At 35.0% G+C, this 19,648-nt stretch overlaps 1 protein-coding gene across 1 annotated transcript in view; it reads right to left on the bottom strand.

The window, feature by feature from the left end:
* LOC142350322 (uncharacterized) overlaps positions 1-19,648 on the bottom strand; it is a 29,080-nt gene that overhangs the window by 3,349 nt on the left and 6,083 nt on the right. The window contains exons 2-5 of the mRNA XM_075402151.1: positions 14,207-15,087; positions 11,300-11,829; positions 9,611-9,662; positions 2,908-3,204 (exon numbers count right to left, since the gene is read on the bottom strand). Coding sequence (XP_075258266.1) covers positions 2,908-3,204; positions 9,611-9,662; positions 11,300-11,829; positions 14,207-14,855 — 1,528 coding nt within the window. The 5' untranslated portion in view covers positions 14,856-15,087. The remainder of the gene's footprint in view (positions 1-2,907; positions 3,205-9,610; positions 9,663-11,299; positions 11,830-14,206; positions 15,088-19,648) is intronic.

The raw sequence follows: 19,648 nt of genomic DNA, 5'->3' as shown, positions 1-19,648 counted from the left end.
TCTGGTCGACCAGATCGATTTAAACATAAATCATTACCTTTAATTCGCATCAAGGTATAACTTTTTTCAGCAGCAATTTTGTCGTAATGACAAAACAGAACTTCGAGCCTCCGGAAAAAATGTTGCTACCATTCAACTTGTACCATTTCGAGATGAATTGTTTTTTTTTAAATTTTTACTTCATTTCTGTTATAAAAAGCTTTTTTTCAATTTTCTCTTCAATCTTTCCAAGCAAATCCTAGTTTGAATTATAAAGATTCGTTCGTTGCTGAAAAAAAGAATTTCCAAAAATATATCGATATAACGCTCCCCCAATTTTTTAATATATATTTACATATATATATATATATATATATATATATATATATAATATATATATATATATATATTTATATATATAATTATGCATGCATATATATATATATATATATTTACAAACATAAATAATATCGGCGCTCACCATTGGTCAAGTTGCAATTTTTATGAGGAACGCAGCACTCAAACTATCCAGGCATTCGATGATAACCCTAGTCAAAATATGCTCATCATTCGATAGTCAAAGAATTGATTATTCCTTTCGCTGTCTTAAACTTACCATCGGATCAAGGTTGTTCGGCTTGCGAAACAAAGAATGTTTGACTTTGGTCTTAGTTTAGTTTCAGTGTCATCTGCAAATTTTTGTCTTGCAAATGCTGTTTTGCAATATGCGTTTAAGGATAAATTTATTGAGCTATAGAGCCAATATCTACCCGGACCGTAGAGTCATTAAAAATCAGTACTGAATCATAAAAAACTCATTCTGTTTTTTTTCCATGCGCAGAGCTCCGATCAGGGCATTTATTCAACATTTCATGGTAAATTTTAAAGTAAAATCTGAGATTTTCTGAACATAATGAATCTCAGATTCTGAATTCTCCCTGAACATAATGAATTTTTATCCTGACTTTTACTGTTTAGTTTGAAAAAATCAATTCTGCTGGAACTTGTTAAAAACTCATAGGCCAATATTAAAAATTAATTATATGAGTATATGATTATTTGAAACATAAGGGTTAATACTATTAATAAGACAAAAGTGTTAATAACAGTTTCTTCAGTTCAGTTTTTTTCGCCGTCATTTTTTGCACTGTCAGTTTCACTGTAGACTGGCTGGCACTGTACACTGGCTGGCAGTGCCTCAGTTTCTTCGCCTGTTTCTTCCCGGCTTGTTACTGGCTGGCACTGCCTCAGTTTTTTTGCCTGTTTCCTCCTGGCTTCTTACTGGCTGGCACTGCCTCAGTTTCTTCTTAGACAATCGCACTGTTGACTGGTATCTGGAAATAATACTGCCGAGATCCAGCCGATTCTCCCGGAGAAATGACACCTGTGACCTTCACCATTATTGCCGTTTGTGGAAACTGACACCCGATCTCCAGGAAAAGACGTCTTCGTTCACAAGGAAAGGAGATGAAGAAGGGAAAGGTGGAGTGTTTCACAGTACTTCCAATATGCTGAAATAGAACCCCCCCCCCACCACCATTACCTCCGGAATCCACCCGCGGGGGGGGGGGGGGGGTTAAATGGGTGCGGGGGGGAGGAGGGTAATTGGGAATGGAATGGCGCGATGGAACCGACCATCGGAATGGCGCGATGGCGCGATGGTCGGAAGGGTGGAGGGGGGTAATTGGGAATGGAATGGCGTGATGGAACCGACCATCGGAATGGCGCGATGGCGCGATGGTCGGAGGGGCGCCATCGCGCCATTCCGATTCTACTAGATCCAACCCTCCCCCCCCGCCGATTCTACTTGATCAAGGTGGCATCCGTATTTGTAGCATCCGGTATTTGTAGTATTTGTGGCATCCTCATTTCCTCAATTCCTTCAAATATTTAATGTCGAATTCGCCTGCTATTTAATTCTCATCAAATTCTCGTTGGTGACCTGCTCTATTCGCACACACCTCTAAATTGCACCCCCTCCCAGTATTTGTAAATACGGGGGGGGGGGGGGTTACTGGTTTTATTACTATAGTATTTAAGTTTAAAAATCTATAAATGTTATTTTCATGCTCAAAATTGGTCTCCCAAAAATTCAAAATGGTTTTTTGAAATTTTCAATTTTTTTTCTGAATTTTCTTTGAACAGTATGAAAACGGAAAATCATACTAAACAGACAAAACTCATAAAAAATTTGATTCTGCGTTTTGTCTGAACATAATGCAAGGTAACCTTACCCTTAGGTTACTATGATTCAGTACTGACTTAAGAACCTACTATGGTAATCTAATGAATCAGTACTGAAAGTCTATGACACTTGGGTCCAGGTACGTATTTCTGTCTACATTCAATTAATAATGTACAGGAATGCATTTCTTCGTTGTTAATTTCAATTTCGAGTGGAGTTGCAGAGTTAAAACCTTTAATTTAATAACAGTAAAAAGCTATTATTTCTTATTTTGTGAAACTTCTGTCAATTCCACCAAAAGGCATTATTCTACAAGTTGGCCATAAGCATTTGGAACTAATTCATTTTCGATCAGTTTGATTTCTACTACTTAGCAGCTATTTAATTGATTCTCAATACTCAAAAAATGTTTCACACGTGAGTGATATTGCTCAAAAAAGAACAAAACAGAAACATCAATACTTTATTGAAAGACATTTATATATTGTGATATAGATACCTTTTTAAATTCGGGATTGTTCACTTTTTGACAACGATGAACACAGATTACTTTCTCATTTACATCAAAAGCAATACACAAAAGTAGTGCACGAAATAACCACCATGTTTTCAATAAATAGCCGCGAGATTAAAAAGGTGGAGTGAAGTAATTTGTAAAAAAAAGTGTTAGTCATTTGATTCCAATCAATTTCCGAAACATGTAAGTTCTATTGGTTCATAAATTGTGGGAAAAAACGACTCACGTGTGCAGAAAACAATTGATGCGAACACTTCAGTGTCAGGGTTACCATTATAGGTAGTCGTATTCACAGTGATCTGGTAAGAGACGCCAGACAATAGCCCAGAGTAGCTCACCCAACCAGGGTCACTGGCATCTTGGTTTACTTCCGGAGATAAGTCCGAGCATTCCGGGTGGTCTTCCGAGGTGCAAAATGCAGAAATATTTGAAATTTTGGAAGATCCTTGATCGTCGTCCACTGTTATGTTGGCTGTATTGGTTGTCACTCTCGCCAGAGTCAAGGTAACCGACGCATTGGAGGCTAAATATACAAAATTGAGAATATCTGACTGTCGGTTAGATGCATCTAAAGATGGAATGGCGAGTTTCTAAAGAATTAGATTTGCGTCAAAAACGTAGTTAAGTTGAAAATATTTTTGAAATTTGTATCGAAGCGCGTTCCAGTAAAACAGGTTTCTGAAAAATTTGTAATGACAATATATAAGTACTCAAATATACTAGGTAAAAGTATACATGTATTGTTGCCGCAGGAATTAGAAAAAATCATACCAAAAAAATGTTCAAAAGTTAATATAAATATACTAGGAAATTGGTTTTCGAAAAAAACCCACAAAAAAAACCAACGGACAAAAACTCCACGGAAAAAACCCCACGTGATTCTCAAAGAGATGAAGCATCAATCAAAATAAATTAAATCAATTAATTAGCTCTTTAGTTCTCATTCCTTTTTCGGCGGAGTAACTTGAATTTTCCTTTATCATAAAGTGAGTTGTTGCAAACTTTAGAATTTTTTTTTGGTAGGTACTTGGTTTAAAACTGAAAAGAAACTTGTCCTGGATTGCAACTTGAAAGGACTTTGAAATATTGCGCGTAGGAAAAGCTCAACATGCTTACGGTTACATCGAATATGCCAAATAATTCTGACTCCATTGCTATACAATTATACAATCATATTTGATCTCCAAACATCACATGTTTTAACAGTATTTAAACAAGCAGTCTTGTGTTCTACATGCCTTCGGAGACACGCTAAACTGCCCAATGAATTTTAAACTCTTAATTTTCACATTTTGCGCTCATAAAGCAAACTGCATAGCAAAAACAAGCGAGCCAAAAGTCACTGAGCAAAAATTTGCCGATGAAGAAAAGACAGCAGACGTAAGCAATAGGCGCCTGTAGTGAAAAGGATAAATCCATTGGCCGTTAAGTAAGGGGCAGGGTTTCCAGTCCGAGTAGGGACGGAAGACGACTTTTCTCTATCGTTCTTGTTTTTCGTTCATTTTACCCGGAACTTTTGGTTCTGTCTTTTCACTTTCTTCTCTTTTTCTGTTCCTTTCTTTCTTTCTCGTTCTCTCTTGTCATACTTAAGCTGATTTTAAGGTTTTTGCGCTTTTCAAGCATTCCGCTCAGCAGAAACAAGCGAACCAAATTAACCATTGATGAAAATTTCGCAGACATTGATTAAAATTGCAACAGAGAAAGATTACTGACTTAGTAGCGTACGGGAAAGATCTAAGGCTGTTAAACAAGCAATTTGGGTTGAGCTCAAAGTGGACACAAAAACTAGAACCAAGTTTTTGGATCAAAAGTTGTAGTCTGTCGTTTTTTTCTTTCCATCTTTTTTTCTCTCTTTCTTTTTTTCTATTTTTATCTGTCATCATGATGTTTCTTCGTTCTTTCTTTTATAAAAAATGTAAGTCGAACTTGGGGCGCAATTTTTAACTGAGATCCTAACTTCACATGTTATACATATTCTTAGAGATTCAGCCAAGGGTAACACATGCGCTTTGAGACACGAGACATCGCCATATTTAAACTCGTAGTCTATACATTATTTCACACTCTCTAAGCATGCTGCAGTAGAGAAAAAAAGCAATCAAAAAGAACTTCTGACCAAAAACAATATGGCATATAAAGGGCAATAGACGTAAGAATTAAGAATTTGAAGCGTAACAAAGAAAACCAATGGTTTTTGAATGACGATCAGGAATTTAATTCAAAATAGGAGCTTGAAAAGTGTTTATTTTGCTGTGCCAGAAAAATGAGAAATCGTTTTTCTGTTTTTTTTTGTTCTTTTTTGGCTACTTCTGTTTTTTTTCCGTTTGCTTTCTTCCTCTTTTCTTTCGAACTTTTTAAGTTTTTAATCTGCACATATTTTGCGCTCATTGAGGTTGCTGCACAGCAGGAATAAGAGAGTAAAAGAACCATCGAAAAAAATGTTGCTGATGTAAGAAGAGCAGGAATCAAATGCAACGCGCATCGGTAGTGTAGTGCAAGGTGAATCGGTTCGGGCCGGAGTTTTGACCAAATTTGGCTCCTATTTTATTGGCCCAAAGATTAATTTGTTGTTTTTCATCCACTCCTTTGTTTGTTTTTTCCTCTCTTTCTTTTTCTTTTATTCTTTTTTGTCTTTCTAGTTTATAATATTCGTTAATTTTTTTTAAATTATCACTCAAACGTTTTGTCACTATGTTTAGGCTCATAATCTTCGCAACTTTTAGCAATTCAGCCTAACGTAGTACATGAATTTTTGAGACGCACTATGCCACTATGTGGAAGCTTAGTGTCATTAAAATTCGTGGCGCTCCTTAAACCTGCAACAAAGCTACTTCAAATTTAGATAAAAAATTGCTTGTGGCTAGGGTAATAGAGGAAAAACAAACGCATCGGTTAGCTGAGCAATAAGACCTATTGCTGTTAAACGATGCGCATGGATTCGAGCCCTAGCTCGTGCTTAACAGATAGCTTAATTTTTGTCAAGTCTATTCCTTTTAACTATTTTCTTACGAGGCTTTTGCGGGCCTGAGTAGTTCTTCTGAGTGCACAAATCGTCTTCAGGTCATTAGCAGTTGATTTTGTTGACTTTTGCAGCAATTGGTGCCCAAAATTTTTTTCAAATTTGGATTTTCTCAGAATTTTTTTGTAGCATTTTTTTTTCAAAAACACACATCAAATTCGGCATTAAAACATTTTTTATCGCTGAAAGTATCGTTGACAGACTCCATAATTTCTCACAAAAAATTTTGCAGGCTCATAATGCATTTAACCAATTGCTGACGTCTTTACATGTTAATCTTTCCTGCGATTAAAGAATAACGATGTGATTGGCTTTGGCTGGGTTATAAATTTGTTTTCTTTTATGTTCATTAATTCAATTTTTAACATCCTTTTAGCTGTTTTGCAGTAAACTCTGATGAAAATTTTCTTACTAATTTTTGTGCTCCTCTTAATTAATTCGTTTTCACAATGGTATTTGTTATTACAGCCCAGATTTACGATTTATGTGGTTTGTAGCGGCTTATACGGTTTTTATTACAAGAACGAGCCTCTTTATTGGCAAAAATATTGGAAATTGGCTTAAAACTAATCGCTAGATCACTTTCGATCTTTTTTTTTCAGTTTTCTATCATTTCGCTTACCTAGCAATTTATTGTGCAATCAACAGAAATATCAAATTTAAATAGGCCGTTTTTTTCTTAGTGCTAAAAAATAACTTTTTATGCTAGTTTTTGAATCAATTATCCCAAGCAGCCCAGAAATTAACGGATATGTTTTTTTAAAAGCGGGGGACTTGAAACCAAAAACATTGCTAATTCCTATGCCGCGACCAGATGTTTTGGCCTCAACCAGATGGAACAAATCTGGTTTTTTATTAAGAGAGCAGGACTGTAATTTTATCATAATTTTTCTTTTTTTGAAATAATAAATAAAATTAAGTATCGTTTTTACCTCTGATTCTTAAAAATACAACGAGTCACAAATAAGCAAAATAAACTGCACTTTTTGTTTGGAAGCGACATTCCTCTTATTAGGACTGAGAAATGTCAGTTTTCACAAAGAAGTTCAATTAAAATGTCTGCAGTGGTTGCCGCATAGTTGCATAAACCACTCCTCAAGACTGATTAAAGTTTTCCTAAATAATGTACTTGCAGCATCGAAAAATGCCAGTAACCTCTGATTTGGATTTCAGATTTCCGAGAGAATACTAATTTTTTTCAACTGTTAAAATCTGCTAAAGAAATCTTCAAGTATTGTTCAGTGATAGATGAAATTCTGAAATTCAGAGAGTCTTGTATTAGCTAGAAACTCACAGTTCACATTTAATTAAAAAAAAACCCTTTCAGTTTCTCAAAACTCAAATACAACCAGTATTCTTCCGCATATTTTAATCTCTTAATAGGCTTATGAAACGAGATTTAAAAAACTTTGAAAATTTTTTCCCTTATTTATATATTTGGACTGTTTTTCTGTTATTCGCGAGGGTTACATGAGGTACCTAAAAACGTTTTCCATTCAGAAAACAAAAAATTTAAATGCAAACAAAGCTTTAAGAGAATACGTTTTGGAAAAATCATTAAAATAAACATTAAGATTTTCCTGCCATGTTTTTGAGTACTAAAACTAACTGTGTTTAGTTCCTCTCCGCAAAATAAAGAGATGTCTTTGACTGCACAAAGGCAAAAAAAGCCATGGAAATTTTGTCACGAAAAATTAAAAATGAAAACAAGCCACTTTTCCAGAAAAGAAAAAACATAGCAGGACAAGTCCTGACGTACAATTCAAAGAATTATCATTGAATAAACAAAAGACTAGACCTAGAACAGACTCTGAGTGAAATGGAAAAACCATATATAAAAAAGTTAGATAAAAACAAAAGAAAACAGTAAATAAATGTCAAAATGCCGCATGTAAACAAAAAAACCACTAGCCAGAAATGAAAATTTGGTTCAAACAAAAAACTAAGCCTAAAGTGAACTATGAATGGATTGGGAAAACCATTTAGAAAAAAATCCAATCCAAAAAATTGAAAAAAAACAGTAAAAACTAAAACCACTCGCTTTTTTGCCCTATTTCCTATTTCGACGTGCCCAAAATCACTACTCCAATTTGACCTCAAAAATCATGAAAATGTGTGAACAAATCTTAGAAAAAAGACAGCGCCCCAGTACAATTCAAATTCTTTGAATTGTAAAAATTAAACTGCTCTTTTTGATTGGACGTGGGTATCCTCTTCTGTGGAACTGAGAGTCATCAGAATTGAATTTTCATACATCTTCAGTGGACGTCAATTGAGGCAAATAATCACTCGTGATCGTCTGAGAAAATTTCCTTATAAATTACTTATCAGGAAATCCCAGTTTTATAAATACCCAGTGTTGAAAGTTCTTTTTTGTCCCCTGAGCTAGTTGAAAAAACTACCTTGAAAAGGGAAGGCTTTGAAAACGATATTTTCTACTAGACAAAATTTAAGTAACTGAATTATGAGGGATGATTTTTATAGCATTTCTTTTTAATCAAAAGATCTCATATACTTCTTTTGTTGCATTCAGCCCTGTCAAATTTTTGAAAAAGTTCCATTAGTTTACTTCTGCATGTTTTAGTTTTCTTTATGTTAAGTTTTGGAAAAAAATTATAAAAGTTTTTCATTATTTTCCGGCCTTTCAAAATGTAACAAACTTGTAACTGAAATTTTAGAAGGTTTTTTTTATTATCAGGGAATTTATGGTATTGTAAATAAAATGTTGATGTTGGTTAGAAGTTTCAATAAGTCCAAATTTTAGTAATATCTGATAAAATATGTTTAAAAACATATGTTCTTTTCAATAGAAATTTCATTGTAAAAGAACTGATTTTATAAGTTATTTATTAGTATTACTATATAAGTGATCATGTGGTATCATCTTAGACATCTCATCATAAAAATTTTCTTCTTGATTGAATTTTTGTCCTGATACTAGATAAATATATTAATATTTGACTGAATGTAGAACTGACCGCATACTGTAGTCAGATTCTTTGAAAACTACATCGAACATTTTTTACCGAAACATCAAATAATGCGGTTTTTCTCAAATTGACCAATTTTTCTGAGCCTGAATTACTTACTATTTACTCACTCCCTCGATATTTTTTTAGCGGTTGTTAATTTTACAAGAATATATGGTCTTGAAATTGGACACACATTGAGAAATCTTACGCAATCATTTTAGAAATGTTTATTTTTGCGGTCAGAGGTCAGTTATTCCTATGGAGCTGTAAGATCTGTTCCGCTTATGTTATAAGATCTAATCAGACGTTTTATTAAGTAAGATAAGAAAAATAAGTCTTTAAATATAATGATCAGTTTTGAAACATTTTTTGCATAAAATCTAAGTTTATGAATTAAAGCGAGAGAGGTGAAAGTTGCTTTATCAGATCTGATGAGATAATACGTTCCTAAACTATTACTTCATGGGACACTCAGTTTGTGATTAATTTTTCAGAACCTGTCAGATGGACATTTCCAAATCACTGGGAGTAACTTATTGTGTAAAATATTTTCAGCACAGTCAACATTCTAGAGTTGAAAAGCCCAGCTGCTGTACGTACATGATTTATAGATATAGTCACCATGTAACCCTGGAACTTACTTGAAATTTTATAATCTTTCATTTGTAAGCAGCTTTGAACTTCAACAGCTTTGAAGTTACTCTGATTGAAAAACACTTTTTTGCGGTATTGAAATTACGTTTTTTTGGTATTGATGCTTTTGACACTGTATGCACAAAAAACTGTAACTGGTAGTTCTTCTATATTTGCGTGTTTGTGCGCGTGTTTATGTCTTTGTGCGTAGGTGCTTGAGTGCACATGATTTAAATTGCTACAAAATACGACAATAAATGATACAAAGTTAACTAAAAGGTACTCTTGTGTCGTTTTTGTCTTACAATTTCCCACAGCTTGCGTAGTTTCCACCAGCAGTTCCCCAGCACTGGTCGTCTGTTCAAGTGTTACCCAGGTCGAGGTCCTCGTTCAAAATCTCCTATGATCAGACCATCAAAAAAGCACTGGTGAGGGGGGGGGGCAGTGCGTTCAAAATTACACGGTTGAGAACATTTTCTGATATTCCTTAAAGTCTGATTATAAAACCAGCCAAGCTCAAATTAATAACTTAACGGAGAAACATCTGTTTAGTTATGCAAAACACCACTCAGGAAACAAACTTGGGAAAAGTTCTTTTTGAGAAAGATCTTTTCTGAAAAACCTGCATTGGAGAATTACAGCGCAAACTTTTTCCCGAAAAAAATCCATAAAGAGGAAGACACCGTGCATTGATATATGAGGGATTGACAGATTTTCTTTTTTACAAGTCATTGCATGTTTGAGACATTTAAAATTGTCCTTGCATTGATTTTTTGGTCAATACACTACCTAGGTTGACGCCTTTAGTCATGGTGTATATACAGTCAGGGCTCTCACCAAAGTAAGATCAAAGTCTTTTCATAGCTCATTTAAACGAGCACGGTGGCTTTTCATGGACAATTTTGGCCAAGAAGTCAAGAACAGTAACTTCATTAGTCTAGACGTTTGATAAAGGACACCTATTAATAGATTTGCACTAGAGTTACCCTTCAACAAAGTGAATTTTTTTCTACACCCGTGTGATATAGACATATTAAAGGATCAGAAAATGTACTAAATTATTACTGTCATAATATCATTCAGCTCATTCGTTAACTTCTAAGTTATTCACTGAGGTAAGTTTTACCTCCGACTAAAAAGTCAAGTGTTCAAATATGTTCATACTTTTGTTGCTTAAACTAATTTCATTCTTTATTGGTTAGATCTTGACTTCAGTTGCTTGTTAATCTCTCCTGTTTTGGACTGAGAATAGTTTGTTGTGGAATGGAGTCCTTATTCCCTATAGTGAGAATAGAGTTACATTTGTAACACTCTCGCTCATTAATTTGAAAGCTGTAATTTCAAGCTACGTAAATTACATCGGATTCGCACCTCGAATCCAACATCTGAAAATTAGACAAGATTTTGCTACTCAACTGCATACCTTACTGTATAAGGTATTAAAGCCCTCATTCATCGCAATTCTTATTCGCATTCCAAAGACTTTGTAGAAAGGTGATTTTTCCGACGATTTGCGGTCAATTTATTGTTGAATTTGATTTAAAATTTGCGGTTTTTAGTGGTAATTTTTTTTGCAGCAGCATTCGCTGCATTAAAGGCTTATACAGCAATTCATCGCAATAGATTTTCCAAAAAAGCACTCACATTTTCAACGCTGTAGATTCTGATGATCGAGAAATTTGAAAAAGCCAAAATTGCACTCAATTTTTCAGTCGAGCCCAAAACGCACAGAAAATTTTTTCGAGCCAAAGACGCACGCACAAAATTTTGTCGAAAAACGCACCCAAAAAATGTCAACCATGCAAAAATGCGCCAATATTTTGAATGAGGCAAAGTCTGATCAGTGCTATTTTTCAACGAGAACGTGAAGGCGTCCACAATTTTTAACGAGCTTAAGTCTGATCATGGGTGGTTATCCTCTGGATGGGCCTTATCAAACGTAATTATAGTCTGGAACGGTCTGACCATGGGCATTTTTGAACGAGGACCTTGACCTCGGTTGTCTGTTCCGGTGGAACCACAGCAGTAGTTGTCTGTTCAGGTGGAACCACAGCAGTGGTCGTCTGTTCAGGTGGAACCACAGCAGTGGTCGTCTGTTCAGGTGGAACCACAGCAGTGGTCGTCTGTTCAGGTGGAACCACAGCAGTAGTTGTCTGTTCAGGTGGAACCACAGCAGTGGTCGTCTGTTCAGGTGGAACCACAGCAGTGGTCGTCTGTTCTGGTGGAACCACAGCAGTGGTCGTCTGTTCAGGTGGAACCACAGCAGTGGTCGTCTGTTCTGGTGGAACCACAGCAGTGGTAGTGGGTGCATGGGTTACCAAAGTTGTGGGACACTGTATTGGAGAGGAACCAGCAACTGGAGCTCCATACGGTGATCCAGTTTGTATTGGTTTGTACGTTTGCAAACTCGCACATGAACCCTCTTGGTTCAGTTCAAAGAGCCACAACCCGGGAATTCCAGTGTTTGTGTCAGTCACCAAGTTTACAACCCCAGCCGAATTCGAGCCTTCCAGTTCAAACGTCACTAAACGAACAAAAGATCTCAGCAACCATTTTCCCTTTAATTTGTGCCGCTGCGAGTTACACTTGAAGCCTTAATTACTAATAACAAACTGGAATCTAAATCAGACCCTTGTGTAGAGTTTAATGCACATCATTTTGTCAGGCAATAAATATTTAATGTTATAATTGTAAAAGATTTAAATCAATTTAAGGTGGCTTTGTTATCATAAAAGTTCCGCTGAGAATGCTTATGTGATATCGAACTGAAATCAGCTGCGATGCGCTCAAAATAACTAAAAAAAATAAGCGTGGCAAAAGAGTTTAAATTGTGTGGCTAAACAGTCAACCATGGAGGTCTTTGTTTCCCACAATTTTTCATAAGGTGAAAAATTGGAGGAAACGCGCTGAAAATTCGAAACGGCGCTGGAACTTAAAACTTTTAGCGCATCTTCAGCCCATTTGTTGTATTATTTCTAACTTCAATCACTTTTTTCAGCGCATTTTATTACACAGTTTCAGCGCAATTCCAGGGCATCCGTCTCAAAATTTCAGCACTTCTCGGCGCATTTGATACAAAAATTTTAGCAATTTGATAGGTTCAGATAGTGTATCTCTTTCTGATATTTTCATCACATTTCTTGTCGAACTTTCATCATTTCAGCCCAAAATTTTTACATGATAATGCGCTGAAATGCGCTGGAAAGTAGTGAGAAATGAGCTCAATTTTTCATAAATTCAGCCAGAAAAATATTTCATATAAAATTCTTTGAACTGCCAAGAGAATTTGTAAGAAAATTTTGAAAGATATTTAGAAAATTTCAGGGAAAAAACCTTACATAACTATACGCTGAAAGGCAAAGAAACATTTTAAAATTTAGTTCGTTGCTATTAAATCAACAAAATTTCAGCGCGTTTTCTAACAAAAATCCTGCATATTTCAGCCCATTTCAGCGCATTATTTTGTTGCAAAGGATTTCACTTCGCCTTTTATTAAACTTTTGAAAATTTTTCCCGATACTGGCTTAAATCAGAGCAGTGCGGTATCATAGAGAAATATAACGATATTTCACTGGATAAATGAGCTGAAAATTTTCAATTCGTTCTGAAATTTATCGATATTACCCGATTCGTGATCAGATTTTAACAATGCAAGATTTTGCATAAATCTAGCGAGAATCTTGCTAGATTTTCTTGCAAGACTAACTTCCGACTCGCGAGAATTTTTCAAGATTAACGTCGGAATCTTGCGAGATCCTTGAATGAAAAACTTCCAAAAATTTTAGACGGAAGCTAAAAACACGATATCAAAAGTTGCCGTTCAAACTCGGATTTTTTGTTAGATTATGGCTAGGTCAACGGAAAACAACAAAGAGCAAAAATTTACCAATTTTCAGGCTTTCTTGTTTTTTTTTTCTTATCGAGTATTGGCCCTATCACGCCTGTTTGAATGAAGACCCTGTCTTTCTCATTATAGATCAGCGATCAGCTCAAATTAGTCAAAAAGAGTAACATATCTACTCTTTTTCGATTAACAGAACAAAAAAAGTAATTTGAACTTGTTTTAGTATAGAACAAGTAAAACGTTACAAACATCGAGGATATCACTTGAACTGCATAATTTCTTAAAAAGAGGCCCATTAAATAGAACAGGAGCGAGTGCTCAGTCCATTTCATTAAAAAATTTAATTAAATCCTTGTTGTCGGATAAATACAGTCGCAAACTTTTTCTCAACTATTTGAACTCACATTTGCTTAGGCTGCAAGTTTTCGGCAATTCGAAAAATGCTAGCAAAGAATTTTGCGACAAAATTTTGTTAGGTCCTTTCTCATAACTATGGATATAGAGATATTAGTAATAAAAAAGTGCAGATAAAAGGGAGGCAATTATGAAAATAAAAAAATGTTCCTGTACCAGATATAAAAGAAGTTTTTCACTCTTTGTCAGTTTTTGTCGCAGATATAAAAAAGTTTTTTTACTCTTTGTCAGTTTTTCGACTCGGTCCTAGCGCCTAAACTGAGAGCAACGTGGTTTCATAGATAATTATTATGTTATTTTATTCGATTAGTAAATCGATGATACCCGATTCGTGATCAGATTTTAACAAGGAAAGATCTTGCATCAATCTGACGAGAATCTTCCTAGATTTTCTTGCAAGATTAACTTCCGACTCACAAGAATTTTTCCATATTAATGCTCGAATCTCACGAGATCTTTGAATGAATAGCGTCCATAAAAAGTTCGAAGCAAGTCAAAAACACTCACAAAAAGCCTAAAAGGTATCAAAATTTGACATTGAAACTCTCGGATTTTTTGTTAGATTCTGGCAATGTCCACGGAAAGCAACAAACATAACATCAAGATTTTTAAAAAATTTTTAGCTTTATTTGTTTTTTCTTACCTAGTCCTGGACCTGTCACACCTGCTCGAATGAAGACCCCGTCGTTTTCAGTGTACATCAGCTCAAAGTAGTCAAAAAGAGTAACGCATTTATTGTCAGGGTTACTGTTCATACATGCGAGGACTAATTGGAACGTATTCTGTTTGTCAATAACCTCCGGTGGCTGTGCGACTTTGTACCACGTCACACAAACACCCCAATCGGGGCTGAAATTTTTGTCACCTGTGAACCCTGTCACAGAAGCATATTCGGATGTCAGTAAACTTCTAGCAATAACATTATTAACTTGTTTCCTCGCAAATATCTCTCCCGGATATTGCGAGAAAATGGACTGCCGGATTGAAGATCCGGCATTGAATCCACCATTTTCGGTTGCAATATACCAGTGATTGGCAACATTCCCTCCCGCGTTTTTCCAATCGGCAATTAAGATTGATTTGTTAGCGTTGGGGTCATAAATCGGCTCTAAATTATAAGGAAGCGCTTCGAGTTGTGCTCGGTTTGATCCCTCCCTCACACTTGAAAGAACCTGTATCCTCGTATCGCATACGCTCTCATGGTAGTAGCTGTCTGAAAAAAAGTTTTTAAGACATTCCTGATCCAGCCAGTTATCAAGACGTGTGTTGTTGATTAGAGCCACGGCTATCATAGTGCCAGTCGGGTTGTCAAAACTGTTACCCTCTTCCCATTTTCCAGTTATTGCTTCTCCACCAACGTGAGGTATCACATAGCCATTTTCACACACTACAATCGAGTTGTACGTTTTTGGACCAACTTTGTAGGAACCCCCAACGATGCCACCTAACTCAGCGCATTTATCTGTCAATTTGTCCAGATATTTGCCATTGCCCACTTCTAGGTAGAACTCAACCGGTCCAATGCTGGTGCCAGAAAAACAGACCCTGAATAAGAGCGTCACGGACCAGGCTAAACCAAGGACAAATTTGCATGCCCGCATCGCGCTCGTATGTTTATATTGCTCTCTTGGTAAACAATCACATGCGATTGATTTCTTAATCGAAATTCTCAAAAATCCTCACATTGCCCCTCACTGTCACATCATTTTACCCACACCTGGACATGTTAGCCCCTCCCCCAACCTTTCGACAAATTGGAAAGAATTTAGAGAGGACACCAGATTTGTTCAAAACGTGTCTTCCCCGGGTCGAGGTGTTACCGCCATTCAACAAAAAATTATGTAAGATGAGCGGTGAATGCGGAAAATTTTAGTAAGATAAGCGGTGAATGCGGTGAGATTACATAAATCAGGCGGTGAATGCGGTGAAAAAATCTTTATCGCCTGGTAGCGGTGAAATTACATAATTTCACCGCTGAATTTAGCGGTGAAATTACAGAAATTCTCCGCTTAGAAAAAAGTTGTCCAAATTATGTAAGATAAGCGGTGAATGCGATGAAATAACATAAATCCACTGCTTAAATATGTGGTGAACTTACAAAAATTCACAACTTAGAAAACGCTTCGAATTGTCTTTTGTTCAACGAAGTTAAGATACATTTATAAAAAGACGCATGGAAAATTTACCCACGAATAATCTTAAAACTTTTTGAAAATTTTTAAGCGGCGAAATTATGTTTTTTCACCACTAGAGTTGGCGGTGAACTTACATAATTTCATCGCATTCACCACATTTCACTGCTAAAATTTGTTATTTCACCGCTTATCTTACAAAAGTTCAACGCGTTTGTTTTATAAAAAGTACAGTGAATTTGAATTAAATTCAAAACAAATATGCTAGATTTTAGTGAGAAGTGGCGCAGTGGAAGAAGAAGTGGAGAACATGCAGGAGGTGAGAGGTTAGAGTCCGTGCAAGGCCGGTAACTTGTAGTATACGGTGCAATGTGCTGAATTTTTGTAAGTTCACCGCTTACTCTAGCGGTGAACTTACATAATTTCACCGTTTTCGCCGCTATTCACCGCATAGTTATGTTCGAAATTTGCGCTGAACTAACCACATTTTCACCGCTTATTGTACATATTTTTCTTATTTTTTCTCGGCCCGGGTCTTCATTAATAGCCAAAAAATAGATACAAGTCAATTAATGATCAACAACAAATTTAAAACTGTAACTAAAAGTAAGATGCCTTTAGAAAAAAAAACATAACAGGACATGTCCTGACCTACAATTCAAAGAATTTTCATTGACCAAACAAAATACTAGACCAAAAATGGACAATGACAGGATTAGGAAAACTATTTAGAGAAAATTGCAATAAAAAAAACATTAAAAATCACAGTAAAATTGCCGCAAGTGAACGAAAAATCACTGTAGAGAAAGCCAATTTTTGTTCAAACACCGTTTTCTCGCCCTACTTCAAATTTCGAGTGAAAAACATCACGCCGCACAACCAAAAGCTCTTTTGCTCCTCTTGCTGTTTCGGCGTGACTAAAACCATCAGTTTAGTTTGACTTCAAAAATCAAGAAGTTACGTGAACAGATATCAAAAAAAGACAGCGCTACAATACAATTCAAAATCTTTGAATTGTAAAAAAAACTTAGCAGGACAAGACCTGAAACAAATCAAAGAAATTTCGTTGAATTAACAAAATTCAGACCTAAAAAATACTATGAATGAATTGCAAAGCACTATTTTAAAAACCAGAGAAAAAAATTGCCAAAAAACCAAGTAGCAATCGTAATCAAAATTCCGCATGTGAACAAAAATCAACTGCGAGAAATAATTTTTTTCGAATACCGTTTTTTTCCACTCTGCTATAAAAATAGAGTCAAAAATTTTTACTCCGTAAAAGCACTCAATTTTTCGCTCCACTGTCTGCTTTGGCGTGAGCAAAATTGTCAAGTCGATGCAATTTAACTTCAAAGTTAATGAAAAACTGTGAATATATCTTAAAAAAAACATATTGGGAAGACTCCAGAAGCGACTCAAAGGAAAATATAACTTTAATCCTAGTCAGTAACTAACTGTTAAAACTTTTAATTTCATCATTCGATTTGAGACAACAAACTGAGAAACAAAAATCAAGTGACATAAACTACGATACATCTCGAGAAATCAAAAAAAGCGAGAAAACAGAAAAAAAATAACGGAGGAAGACCAAAAAACCTGTCAAAAAACATTAATACACTCCAAATATTTTTTAAAAGTCTCAATAGCTGCTCTCACCAGAAAATTTAGAAAACAGTCCCTGTTTATTCATTTAGCAAACAAACGAAATCCAAACACAGTAGAGAGCAGTTAATATGAAAAATAGAACGACAAAGTTTGCAGAATTGATTAATTTGTTTTATGAAAAGTGTGCTATCAAACCTTTAAACTTTTTCGCTCAGCAAAAAAATAATCTTAATAGTAATCAATCTTAATAATCAAAATATTAACCAACGATTATAATTAAACAGTTTAAAATCACAAAAGTTTCTGAAATGCAGAAAAAATCGGAACATGTAGGCAGAAATCTTCAAAAACAGAAAGTTTAAGCAACATTTTTATTTCAAATTCAGCCTAATTTAATCTATTATAACCATCGTAAATTGATTTTAATGAATTGTAAGGGGCGCAATTACGATTATTTGATTTATTGGCAACCAAAAAATCCTCAGACACAAATAACAATAAAGTATACAAAAAGCTTTGAAAAAGCGTTTAAAAGGGTGAAATCACAAAAAGAACTACAAAATTGCATATAAAACTTCAATACATAATCGAGAGAGCCACAAATGGTCCCAAAAGTATGATTACTTGTTAATATGGTTTAGAAAAACCACTTTACACAAAAAGTAAAGTAAGAAGTAAATGCAACGAAAAGCTGCACCAGATCAAAGAAAAAGTTTCGCTCGCTTAGCATTTGAAAGATGGTATGGGCAAAAGCACAACTCTTTCTTTTTTCTGCTCTCCATTTTTGTTCAACAGTTAACAAAAATTACAATTTTTGCAACTGCGGCATTGAATTGTACATCTTGTTTCAAAACAGACGGATCGATCAAAAATTAGATGACCCTAACACCTCTTCCAGTCGCAAAAAAGACTACGTCCCCATAAAATTCAAATTCTTTGAATTGCAAAAAGACAGCGCCCAAATACAATACAAATTCTTCGAATTGTAATAATAAGTTGGATGGGATCGTAGACAGGAAGATAGGCACTTATTCTACCATTCCAAAAAATGGTACTAATATTGATCTACATAACTACATAAGTTCTTACAATTATTAAACACTAGGTGCAATCGAGCAGTCCACTTCAGAAAAGATATTCATTTAAATTATTGTTGTCAGATAAAAAATTTGCTCTTTTTTTCTCAAACTATTGATTTCATATCTGCTTAGGCATGTTTCCTGACAGTAAGGCGCTTGTTATCAAAAAAGATTTGTTGCTTGAGATTTTAACAACAAAAACAATAGATAAATGAGGCGGCAACAAACAAAACAAAAATTGTGCTTGTCTAAGATAAAATTGAAGATATATATTTTTTCAGTTTTATAATTATTTTAAGATACTAATCATTTTCACTTACAACCTATCGGTTATACGGAATATTAAAAAAAACGGTTATAATGGAACCGGGATTTGCCTTTTGGAGAAAGTGTGATCTGTTAGTAGATGCTTGATGTTACATGAAAGCTAAGAACATCGATCAATTTAAGTTCCGATTTTTTGATGATTTGATGTCAGGGCTGACTGAGGATGCTTCAACTCGAATTCTGTTCCAATCAGTTTAAGATTTCATTCTGGGCGAATTTATCGTTTCATCAAAGCGTTTCTTGGTTTGAAATTCTACTGAGAAAAAACCTGGATGTCATTCTCAAGCTGAACTTTTATCAGACCTTATTGTGTTTGATTGTTGGGACCCCTCTTGAGGGGGAAGGAACTGTATACTCAAACGGGTTTTTTTTTGTTCAGTCAATTTTGGCCGATCGATATATTCATCGTAGAGAGTTGAGACTGGTATCATTAGAAAGCTTGTCCATCGTAGAATATACAATTAAAATGATTTTTTAATATTGGTTTTTTACAAGGAGTTATCGAGGTTTAAATTTTGAGAAAATAGTGTGAATTCCGGCGAGATTTTATTCAGTTTTTCCGGAATTTTTGAATAAAACTTCCCCTATTCTGATAAAATTTGTTAACTTTTTTTGAAAGTGTTGTTGATTTTTGTCTGTAAAAACAAAAAAAAATGACAAGATTATTGTAGAATATTTTTAATTTTTTTTGTCAACAATTCTGGCTAGATATTTCAAAATTAAGACTTTTTCTTCAAAAACAGCACGAAATAAGTTTCTTTAGTCCATTTTGATTAAATTTTAGGAAGTAGAGACCCAAACACCACTAACACAATTTTTGTTGACTCAAAAGAGGCTTTTTTACTTCAAATTCCGTTGAGAGTGCTCTGTAATTAAAACTTCACCATTTTTTGCTAAATTTATTCGTTGATCATGAAACACGCAGCATCTATTTTTGATTTT

The sequence above is a fragment of the Convolutriloba macropyga genome, chromosome 12 (genome assembly GCF_964194025.1).
Source record: "Convolutriloba macropyga chromosome 12, txConMacr16.3, whole genome shotgun sequence".
NCBI lineage: Eukaryota > Metazoa > Xenacoelomorpha > Acoela > Convolutidae > Convolutriloba > Convolutriloba macropyga.
This window is presented reverse-complemented; position numbering and strand designations above follow the sequence as displayed.